The 19,690-nt window shown below is 43.8% G+C and overlaps 1 protein-coding gene across 2 annotated transcripts in view; it reads right to left on the bottom strand.

The window, feature by feature from the left end:
• Nucleotides 1-19,690, bottom strand: part of CCDC113 (coiled-coil domain containing 113) — a 28,104-nt gene that overhangs the window by 6,566 nt on the left and 1,848 nt on the right. The window contains exons 3-7 of one of the 2 annotated variants that reach the window (XM_045986695.1): nt 18,555-18,716; nt 15,304-15,459; nt 14,205-14,285; nt 11,456-11,611; nt 6,973-7,080 (exon numbers count right to left, since the gene is read on the bottom strand). In XM_045986695.1, coding sequence (XP_045842651.1) covers nt 6,973-7,080; nt 11,456-11,611; nt 14,205-14,285; nt 15,304-15,459; nt 18,555-18,716 — 663 coding nt within the window. The remainder of the gene's footprint in view (nt 1-6,972; nt 7,081-11,455; nt 11,612-14,204; nt 14,286-15,303; nt 15,460-18,554; nt 18,717-19,690) is intronic. The other variant, XM_045986696.1, reaches the window with a different exon arrangement.

Raw genomic sequence — 19,690 nt, forward strand, 5'->3', positions numbered from 1 at the left:
TTTTTATGCTGTTGAATCTTCCTAGCCTGGCATGTCTTTTCATTCCTTGTTTCACAAAGTACAGTCTACGTTACTTGCATCACTTGGAAACTGGGGAAAATGAAGACTCTTATGCCCATCCAATCTGAAGCTGCATATTAACAAGATCCCCAGATGTCTGGTTTGCACCTTCTAGTCTAGGAAGCACTGCTTTAATTCACTCTGGAGAAAACCAATAAAATTATTTTTAATTAACTTATCAGAATTCAATAAAAACTTGTCAAGAAGGATTCAGTGAATATCTGCCATGTCTAGCATAGATATATTCCTGTAGGGAGACCTAAACACGAACCTGGAACCTCACATCTTGTGAGGAAAAAGATGAAAGAATACTTAAGATAAAAATAATGAAGGAACAAGAACTAAGGCATTAAAAAAAGGTTTCACAGGGACACCTGGATGGCTCAGCCAGCTAAGCCATCTGCCTTCAGCTCAGGTCGTGATCCCAGGGTCCCAAGATTGAGCCCCGCATAGGGCTCCTTGCTCAGTGGAGAATCTGCTTCTCTCTCTCTCGCCGCCCCCCCACCTCACTTGTGGTTTCTCTCTCTCAAATAAATAAATAAAATCTTTTAAAATATAAGTTCTACAGCTTTGAGGGATGTTCTAATACCAGGAACTGTACTCCCTACCCAGCACCCCACTTGTAGAATAGGGCTGTTACCACAAGACAGGCAGACCACTGTTCCCACCCTGAGATCCACTGCAACAGTACAGAAATTTTGCTCAAGGAGAGAGGCTATAAAACAGAGAGCTCTAGAATGCTGCCTGGAAGGACTGACTTTTTTTGGAACAAGGTGTGGGGAGCTCATGCCTATGTAGTTTGTGAAAAACAATGGAGGTCTTTGGGGTGAGCAATTAAGAGGCAGCTGGAAGTTCCATGATATTAGTAGCAACAAGCAAAACAGTAGACCAGCTAGATGTTTAACAGAACCAGAAAAAGAGACCATTAAGAGACCAAAACAACAGACCAGCTAGATGTTTAACAGACCAGAGAAAGAATCATTAAGAGATCATAATTCTACAATATCAGTAGCAACAAGCAAAACAGAGGACCGGCTAGATATTTAACAGAACCAGAGAAAGAGACCATTGGGGTTGGAGCAAACCTCAAAGACTGCCAAAAAGGTCCCTGAAAAGGGGCATGACTTTGATTAGATCAGAATGTGCCTCAGTTAATGTCCCAGGGTGTTGCTGAAAGCAACAGAGCAAACAGCTAGTAATTAATGAAGGCTAACAGCTGGGTATGATACCAATAGAACTAGAGCAGCGTGAAGCTTCACAGGAAGATGAAGGAGAGTCAAAGAGAACTCATCAGAAATGCCAATCATTCCTGGTTGTCAGGGACACTGTATCTATGACCAAGGCCACCCCCTCTAAGGAGCAACCCCAGAGGCTACCAACAGCAGGAGAAAGAGACTTTACTAAATTAATCCAAATCACTAAATAAGCAAGTGGTGAGTGGAATTAATACCCAGCATTGCTAAATTATCTAAAATATCCAGTTTTCAACAAAAATTACAAGATAGACAAAGTAACAGGAAAGTGTGACCCACACAGGGAAAAAAGGAAGCAACATAAACTACTTCTGAGGGAGTCCAGATGGTGGACTTAGCAAAGTTCAAAGCAGTTATTATAAATATGTTCAAAGAACCAAGATGACCATTTTTAAAGAATTAAAGGAGCATATGCTGATAATGTTTCATCAAATAGAAAATATCTATAAAAAGAAATTATTTAAAAAAAACAAATGGAAAATGTGGAGTATTTTCAATATAATAACTGAAATGAAAAATTCACAGAAGGAGATCAGAGATTTAAGTCAGCAGAACAATTAGTAAACTTGAAGGTCGACTGATAGAGTTCATGCAATATGGAAAACATATAAAAGAAGAAAAATTCAGTCTCAGAGAAATGTGTGGAACACTACTAAGTGTACCAACATTCATGTAATGAAAATAACAGGAGAGGAGAAAGACAAAGGAAATATATTCAAGGAAATAATGGCTGAAAACTTCCAAAATCTGATGAAAAATATTATTTTGATGAAAAATATTCAACCACACATTCAAGAAGCTCAAAAAACTCTGAGTAGGAAACTGGAAAGAAATCCACACCCAGACACATCAGACCCAAAATGCTGAATGACAGCAGAGAGAACATTCAAAGCAGTGAGAAAACAATTCATTACATTCAAGAGAAACCAAGTAAGAATAATAGCTGACTTCTCATCAGAAACAATGGGGGCTAGAAGCAGTGGGATGGCATATTCTAAGAGTTCAATGAAAAAATTTAAAAAAAAAACCTGTCAAACAAGAATCTTTTTTTTTTTTTAAAGATCTTGTTTATTTATTTGACAGACAGAGATCACAAGTAGGCAGAGAGGCAGGCAGAGAAAGAGAGAGGAGGAAGCAGGCTCCCTGCTAAGCAGAGACCCCGATGTGGGGCTCGATCCCAGGATCCTGGGACCACGACCCAAGCCGAAGGCAGAGGTTTTAACCCACTGAGCCACCCAGGCACCCCAAACAAGAATCTTATATCCAGCAAAACTATCTTTCATAAGTGAAAGCAAGCAATGAGCACACTCAGATTTTGGCTTCCAATGCTATTCTCAAATAAAAGGAACCAGGACTCCTTGGAGAAATGGCTAATTCTAGGGCTGGAGCAGAAAATATTGGAAATGAGTCACAAGCATTTTCTAGTGCCAGAAAAGAAAAAGTGTTCACACACACACACACACACACACATAAATGGCAATATGTCGAAGGGACACAGAAGCCAACTGAAAGAGCTTCCAATGCCCAAGGTAAAACAATGTCAGTAATAAAACAAATATTAGGTTATTACCCAACATATAAAATTAATATCCATGCTCACTTCAACAGCACATATACTAAAATTAATATCCATGAATTGATACTGATATAAATAAAAGATTAAATAATAAACAAATGGAGAATAGACAAATGTCCCAGAAAGAATTCCAAATAGTTTATGTTTCCACTTCTTAAGTGTTGGCTGCACATGGTAACATCCTTCCAAAAAGCTGAGTCTGAAAATTGGAGGAAAGAGTAACTGTGCAGTGGAGAAACCCTTTTAATATTACATCAAGCAAGTGATCAAGGTTAACATCAGCAATGGTAAGTCATGTTGAGAGTATGCTCCCTTGATATAATATGAAAATGGCACTTCGCCTCTACAGTCTTCCTCCTGAAAACCATTTAACCTCAGTCTAATCCCAGGAAAGACAGCAGACAAATTCTTGACAGATACTTGATCACGTCACAAAACTGTCAAGGTCATCAACAACAAAAAGTAAAGCCTATTACAGCCAAGAAAAACCTAAGGAGATGTGAAACTGAATGTAGTGTGTTATCCTGGATGGGATCCTAGTACAGAAAAGGACATCAGGTAAAAACCAAGTCTATATGAATAATATTAATTATAACTTATAAATATTTTATTATATGCTATAAATTATAAATATAATTATAAATTATAAATATTAATCATATATAAATATTAATCATAAGACATCAATATTGGTTAGTCAATTTTAATAAATATTCCACTGTGAGGTGTTAACAATGGGGGAAAATGCATGTGAGATTTGGGGAACTCTGTACTCTCCACAATTTTCTAAAATAATTACAAAATAAACTTTATTTTTTTAAGTGGAGAATAAAGACATTCCCAGATAAACACACACACACAGAATTCGCTGCCAAGCAGACCTGCCTTACAGGATATACTAAAGGAAGACCTTCAGGCTGAAAACTAGTGAAAGTAGCTTAAGCTAAAGTAACTTAAAAGCATGTGAAAACAAATAGCACAAGTAAAGGTAATTAGGTAAGTAATTATAAAGGACAGTAAAATTGTATATTCTCCTTCTCTTAACTGATTTAAAAAGCAATTCATAAAGCAATATGTGTGTAATTCTATCGTGGACCTGTGACACATAAAAACAATATATTTGACAATTACAGCAAAAAGAAGGCGAGGTAAAACAAAGCTATATTTGAGTGAGGAAATAACATTGGATGGTAACTTGAATCCAGAGGAAGAAATGGAGAGAACCACACAATGGTAAAGACAAAGATTAATACAACAAACACTATGAACATACTTCATCTCTGATGCACCTGGGCAGCTCAGTCATTTGAGCATCCAACTCTTGATCTCTTGATCTCAGCTGAGGTCTTGATCTTAGGGTCATGAGTTGAAGCCCTGCATTGGGCTCCACACTGAGTGTGGAGCCTACTTAAAACAAAACCCACATACTTCATTTCCTTTCTTCTCTCAGCTTCTGGATCCCTTCCTCACATTCACAAGATTAACTCAAAATGCATCATAAACCTAAACATAAAATCTGTAAAACTTGTAACCGAAGACATAGGACTGAATCTTCATGATAGTAAGTAATGGTTTCTTAGATACAACACCAAAAGCTCCAGTGCAAGAGAAAAAATAGATAAACTGTGGCTCACCCCAAAGTTAGAAACTATAAATAGCATCTTAAAGAAAGTGAGAAGGAAACCCACAGAATGGGAGAAAGTATTTGCAAATCATATATCCAACTAGTATTTGAATCCAGAATACATAAAGAGTTCTTACAACCCAATTATGAAAAGATAAACAACTCAATTAAAAACTTACTCAGGGGCTAAGGGTTTGAATAAACATAGTTTGAATAAACATTCATACTAAGGGTTTGAATAAACATTTCTCAAAAACACACACATGGCCAGTAAGCAAATGAAGGGATGTTCAATGTCATTACTCATTTGGGAAATTCAGATCAAAATCACAGTGAGGTATGTCACTTCATACCCACTAGGAGAGCCATTAAGAAGCAAACAAATAAACCCCCCAAAATAATAAGTGTCGGTGAAGATGTGCAGAAATCAGAACCCTCACGCATTGGTGGGAATGTAGAATGTGCCGCCACTTTCAAACACAGTTCTGCAGTTTCTCTAAATGTTAACCACACCATCACCACCTATCATCCACAATTTCACTTTTAGCTGTATGTCCAAGAGAAAAGAAAACGTACCTTTACACAGAAACTTGTATGTTCATAGCAGCTTTATTCATTAGAGCCTAAAACAACACATGAGAAACAACCCCCTCGACTGATGAACGGCTAAAATGAGGTCTACCCATACAAGGAAATACAATTCAGCCATGAAAAGAAACAAAGTCTTGACACATACTACAGCACAGATCTTGAAAATATTGTTAAAGGAGCCAGTGAAAGACCACATACTGTGTGATCCCTTTTATTTTTTAAAGATTTATTTATTTATTTGACAGACAGAGATCACAAGTAGGCAGAGAGGCAGGCAGAGAGAGAGGAAAGGAAACAGGCTCCCTGCGGGGCAGAGAGCCCGATGTGGGGCTCCATCCCAGGACCCTGGGATCATGATCTGAGCCAAAGGCAGCGGCTTAATCCACTGAGCCACCCAGTACCCTGTATGATCCCTTTTAAACAAAATGTCCAGAACAGGCAAATTCACGGGGACAGAAAGTGAATTAGTGGTTATGGGGCTGGAGGGTGAGAGTAAGATGAGGTGGGGAACAGACAAGGTTTTCTTGAAGGCACAGGGTTTCTTTCTAGGGTGACAAATATTTTCTAAAATATTGTTCTGATGGTTACTTCATTCTGGGGATATACTAGAAACCATTAAAATGTGCACTTTAAATGGGGGAATAATATGATGTATGAGTTATAACCCAACAAAGCTGTTTAAAAGAAAAGTTCACAAGAAAACTAAAATATACTAACAAGTGACTGCCAGGCTTTTAAAAACTGATGTTATATTTTACTTGTAATCTAGTAAGTGTCCACCCAAACAGATACCACAGAAATCCTGCATGGGGAGAGCACACAGACTTTTGCTTTACTTTTATTCCTGGCTACTCTGTACCAAGACCCACTTCTTTGCATGTGTCAGTTCTCCATGGAGGACAGGACTTGGATGCCATGACAAAACTGAGTCAGATGTAGTCATCCTGGGGCTTTTCAGTTATTGTGGACAGGCCTGGGGCCACGCACACTGCTGAGGACACTTAGGTCCATTCAAGACAAGGCCACCAACAACTGTACAAATGGCTTGGGAGACTGACAAAGCATCACTATCCTGGTCCTCACAGATCACCACAAGGCCTGTGACACCTCTTTCACACATGCGGAAACTGAGGCCCATCTCATTAGAAGGTCTCTTCAAAGGTAAAACCTGGCAACACCAAAGCTTACGCCCTTGCCCTCATCTTTCTAAAAAAGTCCTCTGAGTCACATCCTTCGTGTACTTAGCTTGGTGAAATTCAAATGTATGTGCTCAGCAAAACACTGAGAGCACAAAATCACAATGGAGATGTAAGGAACTCAGATAATGCCACCTGTCTGTCTACACAGTGACCGGAGGCCCTGGAGTGGGCTCAGAACAGAGGTCACAGGTCTGTCATCCCAGCATCCACTGTACTGAGTGAAATGTTTAAAGAAAGCTCTCCTCCTGTACATAGAACACTATGTTTTGGCATGTGCACTTTTTCTCATACCAGTTAGATGATTGCACTCATTATAGGCCTTTTCATGATGCTATATACATGACACTTTGAGTATGGTACTTTATGGGTCACATAGGGTTATAAGAAGGTTATTCTTGAGAGTTATTTGGGCTCTACATGATTTCTAAATGGTTTTGTTATTGCCACATGATTTCTGACTCTAGACCCTAACCCAGCAGTACGATTCTACTGGACTCTACGTCTCCAGGTACCACTTCCTCTCCAGTGGCCCAGACATATTTTGACTTTTATGGTCTAGGCTTTTCTAGACAAAAACCAAGGTGGCTTGGGTCTTGGTGTATGTTGGCTCAAGTGCTTATAGACAGAAGAAGACAAACACCAGAAATAGCACATTTTACCCTCTCCTACCTGCTCTACTTGTAGGGTTTCTCTTTTAATTTTTTCAAGTAACTCATTTCTCAGCGAGATCTCCTTATCCAGACTGATGGACATTTCCATTGCCTGGTGTAGCTTGCTCTGAAATATAACAACAAGCAAGTCTTGAGCAAAGATGATCACTCAGACCTACAGGAAGGATAGACAGTTCTTCATTAAGCAGGATGACAGCAAAGCCATCCAGGAACCCAAGCCTGCCCTTCTCAGAATCCTGGTGCCTACAGAGAAGTAAAGACCCGCAGAGTGGCTGGACACACCAGGACCCAAAATCTCCCCCACCATTTACTAAAAAAAACTTGGGGCCAGTCCCAGAACCTCTCTAAACTTGGGCTGGTCACCTCACAGGGCTATGGAGAGGCTCAAGGGAGAAAATCGTGGTAAAGTGCTGAGCAGAGCCCCTGGCACACAGAGAACACTCATGCAAGTGGCTGCCATTATGACATGAAGAGAGAGGGAACACTCCCCGTGAGCTTGGTGCTACTGGCATCCCACTTTACAGGTCAAAGAACTGACTTTTGGCAAGTGAAACAATTTGCCCAGGGTCATAGGGCTAAGATGTTAAGCAGGGCTTGAATCCAGACAGTCTGACTCCAGGACCCACGGGCTCCACCACTGACCCTGGAGGGCTCCTGCCCGAACTGGCCCGCAGCTTCCCCTCGCATCACTTGCCGCTGTCCTTCACCAGCTCCCCCCAGGCCCCTGCTTCTCAGACTTGCCCCCTTCCCTGCACCTTTGTCTCCCAGCAGGGAAGGGTCAGCCTGGGGGAGTTGGGACATGCTCTGCTGGGCTGAAGAGCCAGTGACAGAAGCCAGTGACTCCGGGGGGATCGTTCCACGGACTCTGAAACGCACTGACCCTGCCCTAAGCACTGACCAGCATGACAGCCTAGGCCCTGCCAGCCAGAGGCTGGCTCATGGCCTAGACGGAGGCACCCTAAGCCATGTAAAGCCACCACTGTGCCTGGCACTGAGAATGTGAGGACAACGGTGGGGGTTTCCCTGGGGGAAAGGGTACTGAAAAGGTTGCCAAAAGGCTGTCGAATGTGTCTAGTAAGAGGTTGGCGGGGGGGCGGTGGGGAAGTCAAGCTAAGGAAAAGCCTGGGAGAGGGGCGTGCTGGCACAATATGTCCAGGGTATAAAATCCCAGACCTAGGTGGCCTAGAGCCACCTTCCTGGGGACTCATGGCACTGGGGGCCACTGCCTCCCATTCCTCTTCTTGCCAATCCTCCCTTCTTTAAGGCTCACTGCCTGCTCCACATCCTGTACGACATGGCTCTATTTAGGAAAGTGCCCTGGGTTAAGAGACCAGACTGAGAGCGTGGGCTGCGGGGAAGGGGAGGCAGCACAGGACTCCACTACAAACCAGCAAGTCGGTGGGAGGAAAGGAGAGCAGAGGGACAAAGCAGAGAGCGGGGGCAGGAAAGAATGGATTTGCAAGGCCTACTGCAAAGCAACTCCTGACTCTGAAGGTGTGAGGCGAGCTATTTGTGATTCTGAGCAGAATGTCCACTTGAGGTGGCTACTTCCAAAAAGGCATGTTAGCTTTCTCTTGCTGTGTAACCAATTACCACAAATTTTGCGGCATAAAGCAACACCCATTGATTATTTCCGTTTCTACAAGTCGGAAGTCCAGGTACAGTGCGGCTGGATTCTCTGCCCAGGTAGGGTCCCCTGGGGCTACAGTCAGGATGTTAGCCAGGCTGGCTTTCCTCTGGAGCTGGGGTCCTCCCCCAAGCTCACAGACTGTTGGCAGAAAGCATTTCCTTTAAGTTGTAAGCCTGACATCTCTGTTTCTTTCTAATTGTGAGCAGGAGGTGGCCCTCTGCTCTTTGAAATCCCTTCAAGTCAGCAGTGGAGAACTTCTCACCTAGAGAATTCCCTCTGCGCTTCAAATTCCTGACTTCCTCTTCTAGACAAAACTGTCTGTCTTCAAAGGGCTCATGTGATTAGGTCAGGCCCATCCAATAATCTCCCTATTTTTAACGTCAACTATGGCATATCATATTCATAATCACAAAACAGAACAGAACCTAATAGTAGAACCCATCATACCCATAGCCTTGCAGATTGTACTGGGTATATACAGTAGGTGGAGAGCCCTGGGAGACGTCCTGGAATTCTACCTACCACAAGGCACTAGTTCACATGGGGATCGCTAGTTTACGGTCAGTTAGGAATGACACATCATGGCTGTCATCCCACGCTTATATTCTACCAGATTCCACCACGCAGGGCCCGACAGCATAAGATTGGAGATAAAGGTGCCCCTTTGGCTGAAGCTCACGCACCAAACTCACAGAGGAGACCATGTTTGTCTCCTTCATACCTACACTCCCAGCACTTAGCCCGGTGTCTGGCACTCTACACCTCCTTGTATGTTTGGTAACAGGTATTCTATATGTGCGTTGCTGAAGCGAACACATTGGTAACAGTTATTCTGCAAGCTTTTCCAAGGTCTGAGACGTGGGTGCTGATATTTATATGAAATTGGTCTCTCCTGCCACCCTCCCACCCCCTAAACACAACACACCTCGTGCTAGTAGCTCATTTGACAATACTGGCTGAGGACTTGTTTTGGCTAGGCACTGTCCTCAGTGCTAGGAACACAGCACAGACCAGCATGAGCTCTATCCTGGTGGCAAGTCAGAAAAACCTGCCACTGACCCATGGTCCCTATTGGAATCCCCACTCAAGTCCACGTGAGGCCTGACCCCAAACTCAACATTTGTTCCACCTCTGTTTCTCCCAGAAGACCTAAGAACTGACACACGGAAGAAATGAGTTTGCATCTCCCTCGAACCATCACAACGTCCACCGTAGCACTCCCGCAGGCATCTCCTCCCAAGCTCCACCATCCGATTACCATTATTTGAAACAGGCCTACAGGCATGATGACCCCTGGGATTCTGGGTGGAGAAGCTCCCATTCCACCCACTGTGGCCTGGGGTTGCTGCTGCATGGGTATCGCAATCTGTCCTCTGCATTTAGACTTGCCCTAAAGAGCTCAGGCCCTGGACCTGGCAGTTTGATGTTATAAACCAGTAGCTCCACTCCAAAGCCCTGGCATTTCTACACAAGACCAGACAGGCCCTGTGCTACTTAAGTTGATTCCACAGGATACGATCAAGATCCAATGCGATGTCGCCATGTACTACCCAGCTCTCCAGCCTATGAAAGCTCAAGTCACGGGGATTGGCTTCATCTTGAAGTAACAGGGATCAGATAAGCTAACTGCTGATGAATGGATGATCTGTTGCCGAAAGCTGACACATGAATTTCAAAATGCCAGCACAATGTTTTCTACGTGCTTTATGCCAGAGAGAGGCACTTGCTTAGGTGGGACATGCACTGGACTAGGAGCCTGAGCCCTGTCACAAACTTGTTGCTGGAAGCTGGCAATTACTCTTTGGACTTCAGGTTTTTCATTTTTATAAAAGCAAAGTGCTGGACAAACATAATAGTCTAATCTAAACACTTCCAAATTTACTTTTTTTAAAATACTATGTGGGCCAAATGAAGACCACCTGTGAGTTACCTAAGCCTACAGCCACAACAGTCCTGCAGGCAGGAGGCCAGGGGTCAGCCACCTTGCTCGATAAAAGGCCAGAGTGCCAATTTTAGGCTTTGTGGGCCAAGAGGCAAAATTGAGGATATTATGTAATTACTTACATTAACAAAAGAACAAAACAAATTTCCACATGTTTTATTGATGACATTCAAAATATAATCATTAAGTACATTTTGGAATACAGATCTAATGAGAAGAATGGAATTTCTGGGGCAGAAACCAGTTTTGCTTAATTGGATTTCAAAGGTAGCATTCTCTATCAAATTGGTTACGAATACCCTTCTGGAAAAACCACAGCTCACAGGCCAGTGGCAGGATACACTGGCCCCAGTCAGCTGACTCCAACATTGCACAGTTCCTAGCAGGGTGGCTGGGCACTCATGGCTATGGTCCCTGCTTAGTTATTAACAGTATCTCCCTCTCTCCTAAAAGGGTTCTGTGTGGATAAGGAATTATATACTAGTTTTCTGATTTTTAGCTAAGACAGTTTTCTTCTGGAGGGTTTTAAGCAGAGATGTGCTTCTTACAGGCCTAAATTAAACAGGGCCCTAACGTGGTTAGTTCTCAAAATTTGCATAAAAACCATGAGGGCGTTAAAAAAATAGATGCATGACCCTTACCCCCTTATTCAACTGGTCAGGGCTAGACTAGGGTGTTTGTATATTTAAAAAAAAAAAAAGTTCTCTGGGTGGTTGCATTGCACAGCTAGGGTTGTGGGAACATTCAGAGTATTTGAGAATGGCTTTGTCAAGAGAAATCGGGGAGCAACAGTAGATGGAAGGGCCCCAAGCCCTTGTGTAGTACCACAGTGGTGCATGAGAACTTCACTGTGGCTGGAAAGGTGGGAGTGGGAGGCCTCAGGGACCTAGGCATCAGGGCGGACCTTACTTTGTAAGTATTGAGGACTTGCAGGGTGTTTCCAGACGCCAGCTTTAGCTGGATCAATTCTTGATTCTTTGCTTCAATTGTCTCTAAAAACTGAGCATTCTCGATCTTCAGCTGCTGAAAATCAACCTCATGGAGAGCCTCACCCATCTCTTCCTTCTATAGCTCAGAAAGAAGAAAGAAATGATATGAGGTTGTGACTTCGGAATCTGATTCACACCTTGCAGTTCTAGATGAGATTCTGAAAGTCTGTCATCATTCAGTCATTCAACAAACACAGGCTAGGGATCTGCTTGGTGCCAGGTGTGATACAAGGTACTGGAGTGGAGATCTGAATAAGTACAATGCTCCCTGGCCTCAAGGAGCACATATTCAACCAGGGTTCACAGACAGGTCGCAGTGTGGTGTAGTGGGAGGGGCAGAGGACACATGGAAGCTCCTCAGCCAGGCCAGAGAAGAATGGAAGACTGGGTCAGGGAAGGCTTCCCACAAGAGGTAGTGTCTAAACAGGGCTATGAAAGAAGAATAAGAAGGAGACCATATAAAAGTTATTTTTACCCTGGAAAACCCAGGACCAGCTGCCCATAAATTCCCTTTCTGTGATCATGTGACATCTCTGTACTATGGTTGTATCAGTGTATTGGGTTCCCTCCCTGGCCTGCCCCGCCTTACCTGCCCCACCAGGTCTAGGCCATCTCATCTGGGTGATAGGCCAAGAGCCAAACCTGAGAAATGTTCCTCAGCCCCACGATCCACCCATGTAATACTGCCTCCAAGGAGGCTTCTTTCTTGTCCCCTAAACCAACACAACAATTTCCTTAAGTCCCAGTAATGACCCATCCGCCAACTCAAACACTCCTAAACCATTTCCACACCAGGAGACTCCCCTGCTGCGGCTCTGGGGTCCCTGCTGCCCATTGCCTCTGGCTAGCAGTTAGGGCATCCCCTAACTGACTAGCCCAGCTGCTAGTCTGGGCTCCTGCGGGCAGGACCACCCAGGGTCAGCTTTGTGCAGCAATGGCTTTTAGGCTAAAAGTCACTCATCTCTTCCCTCTCTCACACTCAAACCCCCTCCTCAGGAGGCCTTAGCACGCACAAAGCCTAGAGTACCAGGAACTCTCTATCTGGAGGCAGCTCCTCTCTCCTTTCTTACACTAATCTCATAATCTCAAATCTCCTTCAATGACACAGCCCCTCCGGTTTTTGCTCTGCTGGGGACCTCCAGAACAGCGTGTTCTCTCCTCCCCACAGCCGCTGTGCACCTGGAGCCAGCAGTTGTCCCTCCTGAGTCCGCTTGGGCCCATCAATCCCAGGTCTTCTGACAGGCTCTCCGTTCCCCTCAGTCTCCAGCTCCCTCTCCTGTGTAAGCCCTAGGTTCCCGATTCTTTCCAGAGAGCAGCTCTCCCGGAGACACGGTGCTCCAGGTAGGCCTACTCAGACCAAGAGGAGCAAGCCCATCCCTTTCTTGGGCGGGGGGGCGCTGTGGTTCTCTGGGTGCACCCCAGGGCACAGCATCGCCTCCCACTAAGCTGACTTTATCAGGCACTCTACGGGTAAGCCACCTGGCACCTATGCAGACATCCTGGGGCATCAAAGCAGAGGAGCTGACATCTGTCCTCAGTCACTTTGTGTTGAAGCTGTCCCAGCTTGTCATCTTTCAGGATCCCAAGTCAATCAGGCAATAGTTCCAAGTGTGTTCATTTGCACAACTCTGCGACATTGGCAGTGGCCACCTCTAATGCAAAAGCTGTAGGTGCCCATATTCGAGTTAATTCCAGGGATGGAGCCATGTAATCACATTCGAGAGGCCCTGTGCCCCATCTGATTACGGCCTTTCATCAGGAGGCTTTAGTCTGATACACAGGTGACTAAAGCACCCTCAAACTGTGCCATCCGGGCCACACTCGCCAAAAGGGGTCAACAAGTACGCCACGAGTGCCTTTTAAATTCAAGCCAACTCCGTCTGTGGCTGTACTGGCACCATTAACAGTAGGAGCTTCCTATCACCGCTGTAGCAAATTACAACAAACTCGGTGGCTTACGACAAAAATCGATTACCTAGGGGCGCCCTGGCTCAGTGGGTTAAAGCCTCTGCCTTCAGCTCAGGTCATGATCTCAGGGTCCTGGGATTGAGTCCCACATCGGGCTCTCTGCTCAGTGTGGAGCCTGCTTCCCCCTCTCTCTGCCTGCCTCTCATCCTACTTGTGCTCTCTGTCTGTCAAATAAATATATAAAATCTTAAAAAAAAATTGATTATCTTACAGCTCACGAGGTCCAAAGTCCAAAACAGTTCTGGGGCCTAAACTCAAGGTGTTTTCGCAGAGATGCATTCCTTCTGGAGGCCCTGGAGGAGAATCTGTTTGCTTGCCGTTCCCAGCTTCTAGAGGCTGCCTGCTCTCTCTTCCTTCGTGATCCCTTCCTTTACCTTAAAGGTTCATCACTCTGATTTCTGTTTCCGGTATTACACCTCTCTCTCCTGCCTCTTACAAGGACCTTTGGGATTATATTGGGCCCACTCACATAATCCAAAATAATCTCCCTTTGAGTCAAGGGAGATTATTTTTAAGATAATCTCAAGATCCTTGACTTAATCACCTTTGCAAAATCCTTTTGCCACGTGAAGTCACAGATTCACAGACTCCAGAGATTAGGACAAAGACATCTTTGGGAACACATTGTTCTGCCTTCCATGGTAACCTTAGGAAGGAAGAAAGGAAGGGAGAGAGAGAGAAAGGAAGAAAGAGCCACATACCTGCCTCAATTGTAAAAGCATCTTTTTCCTCTGCACTTTGAGAGAAACATTTTTCAAACGTAATTTATCCTTCATATTATCCTAAAAAATACAAGTACATTTTAATCCACTCCTCTTCATCTTCCCTGTTGGTTTGAAAAGTTGGTAGGGCTGGGGCTATAAATGAACCCTTGAGTCCTAACACTCGGTCACTTATTTTCAGGTCTTCTTACATTTACTGGAGCTGGTATACACTTCACTCATGACAGGGGCACCTGGGTGGCTCAGTCAGTTAAGAATCTGCCTGGGCTCAGGTCATGATCCCGGGGTCCTGAGACGGAGCACCCTGTTGGGTTCCTCACTCAGCAGGGAGTCTGCTTCTCCCTCCCCCTCTGCCCCCCCCAACTTATGTGGGCTCTCTCTTTCAAATAAATCTTAAAAAGAAAAAAAAGGAAAAAAACCCGAAAAAAAAAAAAAAACACTTCACTCATGACCAAAAAGCAGAAGTAACTTGGTTGACTTTGTGCAAATTTTCTACTACTTTTAAATTCGAGATTATTGGGGTGTATAATTTGGATATAGGGGCCATTCCTGACAAAACAACCTTATGATTCTCCAGTCTTTTATTCTCTTGTTAGTTTACATAATTTTTCATCACTTATACATTGTTAGGGCTAGTAACCCTACCTATGTCCAGGATCCAAAGCTCGACATACTACAAAATCTTTGAAAGTGAAGGAACATTTTATGTCTCATTGTTATAATAATGGAACTTAAAGAGCTTGAGATTTACCTGTCCCCCTCCCTGCAGTCACCTGATTAGATAGACTTGCCTCACTTTTCTCTAGGAAACATATCAGATTTTGAAACAAATAGCAACAATAAAAAAGAAAAAAAAATCAGTCTGAGATACTATTAATATTCACCCAGCCTGACTGGTTTTAGCCTTGATAAATGTGCCTTTTAAGACATACACTTTGGGGGATGCAATAAATCTGCGTGTGGGGAGAGCATTTACGGCGGAACAAATGGAGTGCGGCTGCTTCACATGGATCATTTTTATGTCTTCATCCTCTGAATCTGTTCTCCCTTTCTAAGCTCCGGCCTCCTGCCAACTCACCCTCCGGCGGTTCATGTCCTCAATGTACTTCATCACTTTCTGAGTGGCCAAAATACTCCCTTTCTTCTTGGATATGGTTTTTAGGATATCTTTTTTAAAATCATGCACTGCTCTCTGAATTTCAGCCCATCGAATTTCAGCTTCCTCGATGATAGCCTGCAGGAGTCAGCACAAAGAAAGAACAGTTTCCAAAAATCCTCAGGGACAGCTCCCTCTGAGGAAAACTAAGTTCTCAGGCCTCTTTGTGTCTAATACATAACGTTTCTTCTTGGCCTTAGAAATATATTTGTAAGATACAAATTTGACTATGGGAATGTTATCATTAAAAAGCAGGCCTCGGGGGTGCCTGGGTGGCTCAGTTGGTTAGGCGGCTGCCTTCGGCTCGGGTCGTGATTCCAGGGTCCTGGGATCGAGCCCCGCATCGGGCTTCCTGATCAGCGGAGAGCCTGCTTCTCCTTCTCCCTCTGCCTGCTGCCTGCTTACTTGTGCTGTCTCTCTGTTGAATAAATAAAATCTTAAAAAAAAAAAAAAAAAAAAAAAAAAAAAAGCAGGCCTCGGGTCACCTGGGTGGCTCAGTGAGTTGAATGTCTGCTTTTGCCTTGGGTCATGATCTCCAGATCCTGGGGCCGAGCCCCATGGCGTCAGGCTCCCTGTCAGGGAGTCTGCTTCTCCTTCTCCCTCTGCCCCTCCCCCACTGCTGGTGCACTCTCTCTTTCAAACAAATAAACAAAGATTTTTAAAAGAAGCAGGCCTCAAAAAAAGGGGGGCATCCATAAGAAGGTGGTAAACAAATAAAAACAGGGCCTCAGGTATCTCTATACATACACATTTCCGTATCTGAAATATTACTTATCCACTAAAAATTATAACATTAATATAATATGATAGGATAGGATAGGATAGAAAAAATATCTGGGGGTGCCTGGGTGGCTCAGTGGGTTAAAGCCTCTGCCTTCGGCTCAGGTCATGATCTCAGGGTCCTGGGATAAAGCCCCGCATTGGGCTCTCTGCTCAGCAGGGAGCCTGGTTCTCCCTCTCTCTCTGCCTGCCTCCCTGCCTACTTGTGATCTCTCTCTCTCTCCCTGTCAAATAAATGAATAAAATCTTTTAAAAAAAAAATCTGGAAAACATTACATCAAAACATTAGCCACATCCAGAGAGACAGATTACTAGGGAAACCAACAGTCTTAATATATATACTTCAGCAATTTGAAAGTGGTATAAATGAATATATGTATTGACATGGAAAGACAGTAAGTGCAAAATACAATTTACAAAATAATATAATACTTTTTATAAATAAATTCACATATGTCCAGAAAATAATCTAAACTCTAGGAGATAAACACAACTGTCAACACTAATTATCTCTAGGTGGATTGTGGATGTTTACAAATGCTCCTTTAGCTTACCTCTACATTCAAATTTTGCTACAACATAAAGATTGTCTTTAAATAAGGAAACACACACACACACACACACACACACACGAATGCTATTTGAAAGAATAAAATGAAAAGCTAGCTGTAGCTGCAGAGCAACTCATCTCAGTCCCGGTCTTGTCCCTGGGCACCAAGAAGCAAAAGCATCTTCCTTCACTGGCCAGCCTCTTCTCTCTCCCCGTGATCTCCACTTGCAGGAACTTCAATCCACCATAACTGCCACTTTCAGCATGTCACTCGCTCTCCTGCTCAGCCATCCTTATCAGGGTCCTGCTTTCTAAGGCATCAAAGATAAACTCCCCTGCCTGGCTCTCAAGGTCTCACAGCCCCAGTTCCCTCGTACAGGCCCTAAAGCACACATTCATTCCCACTTCTACTTCTTGCTCATGTCATTCACCCGACCTAGGGTGCCCTTCTTTTCTTAAGCCTCTACTTTATTCCTCATCATTCTTCAAGACCATGCCAAGCCCTACGCATAGCCCCACCTCTTCAAAAAAGACTTCTTTGGCCACTCTAACCCACACTAACATGTTATAATTCAACAATGCATATTTGGCAAGAGAGAGAAGGAGGGCGGAGGGCACAAAGAAGGGGGAGAGAGGGAGGAAAGGTTAGGTTTAAGTGGTACAGATAAATCCATCAATAAAGACATGAGTCTACTGATCTGTCCCTCTGGAGGCAATGAGTGTGAGTCTGTGTGCTCATGTTTAGAAACAGAAAAATTCAGAAACAGAACAGAAATATTGTTCCTCATACAATAATGCTCTCTAATGCAAGCCGAAAACTACATCCCATGGGAAACTGAACTAACAATGTTTCCTCTCTGGAGGAAAACTGACCTTTGTTGGTCTCCAAAAAGACATGGACCATGGTCATGCATGCTGCACACAGAAGGTGATTTAAAGGATTTTTCACCCAACTCACTGACTTATTCCTCAGATTCCTTACATTGTTAGGAATTACCAAACATTTTTAAAGCACTTATGGTTATTATAGTTATTTTTTTCTTTTAAGAATCCATATCTTAGGGATGCCTGGATGGCTCAGTCGGTTAGGCATCTGCCTTTGGCTCAGGTCATGATCCCAGGGTCCCAGAATTGAGGCTCTCTGCTCAATGGAGAGCCTGCTTGTCCCTCTGCCCCTTCACTGACCCCCAGCCCGTGCACTCTCTCTCAAATAAATAAAATCTTAAAAAAAAAAAAGAATCCATATCTTAGAGACATATACTAAAATATTTATGGATGGATGATATATTGAGGTGTCACTTCGTAATAGCCCAGTGGTCTATCATGAGGGAGAAGTTGGGATATGGAGGAAACAAGGGTGGCCATATGTTCATGACTGTTACATATGGCTGTTGAGTACACAGGGGTCCACTGTGCTAGCCTCTCTACATGTGTGCATTTTTTAAATTTTCCATTTAAAAAAGTTTAGGGGTGCCTGCGTGGCACGGTCGGTTAAATGTCTGACTCTTGGTTTCAGCTTAGGTCATGATCTCAGGGTCGTGAGATCGAGCCCCACGTCAGACTCCACACTTGGCACAGAGTTTGCTTGAGATTCTTTCTCTCCCTCTCCCTCTGCCCTTCCTCACTGCTCTCCTTCCCTCTCTCAAATAAATAAATAAATAAAAGTTTAAAATTTCTTGTCTCTTCAAGCAGGTGGGAAATTCCTTAAAAGCAGTCCTTAAATTTGTCTTCTTCTACTTATATTTCTTTCAAAATAACAAAAATATTAACATACTCCAGGTATTTCTCAGTGAGGTGGAAGTGGGGAGCCCAGATGGGATGGGCTACAGAGAAAACAGTATACCTCATGATGCTGCAGATCTCGTTCAGCATTTGCTCTCATGTGCCTTATTTCATCCTTCATGTCTTCCAGCTCCTTTTGTACAAGCTCACATTTTTGGTCACAACTGAGGCCTATCACACGGTCCATACCCACGCGGGACTTGGACCTACGCCTGCCTCGTAACTGCAATACAAGAAGAACCAAGTCATTGTCAAGTAGGAATTGCTGCTCAAGCTGGGTGTCAAAATGACTACTCAGACCTGCTAGAAATTACTCTGAGTGACAGCCAGGGAAAACAAACTCAAAGTGAAAGGATTCAGGATATTAGGCCCAAGGTGATGTTTATTTCACCAGTCAGCCTAAGTCCTGTGCTAAAGAATTCAAAGGCCTGGGGCGCCTGGGTGGCTCAGTGGGTTAAAGCCTCTGCCTTCGGCTCAGGTCATGATCCCAGGGTCCTGGGATTGAGCCCCACGTCGGGTTCTCTGCTCCGTAGGGAGCCTGCTTCCTCCTCTCTCTCTGCCTGCCTCTCTGCCTACTTGTGATCTCTGTCTGTCAAATAAATAAATAAAATCCCTTTAAAAAAAAAAAAAGGATTCAAAGGCCTATACTGGATGATGAACTGAAAGTAAATAAGGGAATGTGTCTTGAGGGTGTGGAAGGATTATGAACCTGCTAAAGACTAGCATTCAGGTCAGTGTCAGGGGAAGCCCAGAGCTCAATGCTTCCTAAACTGAAAACAGAAGAGAAATTGCATCTGGGGGCACAGTGATTAGCAAAAAACCAGACATGATTCCCTACATATTTAAGCCAAAGGTCACCAGCAGATGGCCCTAAGGAACGTATGGGCCTGAAGAGATTGACCCTCAAAAGACAGATCTACATCCAGTTTTAAATTTTTTAAAATTAATTACCCACATTTGAAAATCAGGAGAGTCCACCAAATAATCTAGATTTCCAGCTTCTCTTGAAAAATCAGCTGCTCTGGCAATACCAGTCCACCTGGTTGGGCTTTCAGATGAGCAAGGAACTTTCCCATGCCCACAGCAGACCCACTTCACTCCTATGTGTGGTTAGCTGGGCCTTGTAAACATTGGAGTCCCCCAATTTAAGGGAATTATTTCAAGTAAACTCAGATATTTTGGTTGAGTCAGTCCACT

Source organism: Meles meles, chromosome 19, assembly GCF_922984935.1.
Source record: "Meles meles chromosome 19, mMelMel3.1 paternal haplotype, whole genome shotgun sequence".
NCBI classification, from domain to species: domain Eukaryota; kingdom Metazoa; phylum Chordata; class Mammalia; order Carnivora; family Mustelidae; genus Meles; species Meles meles.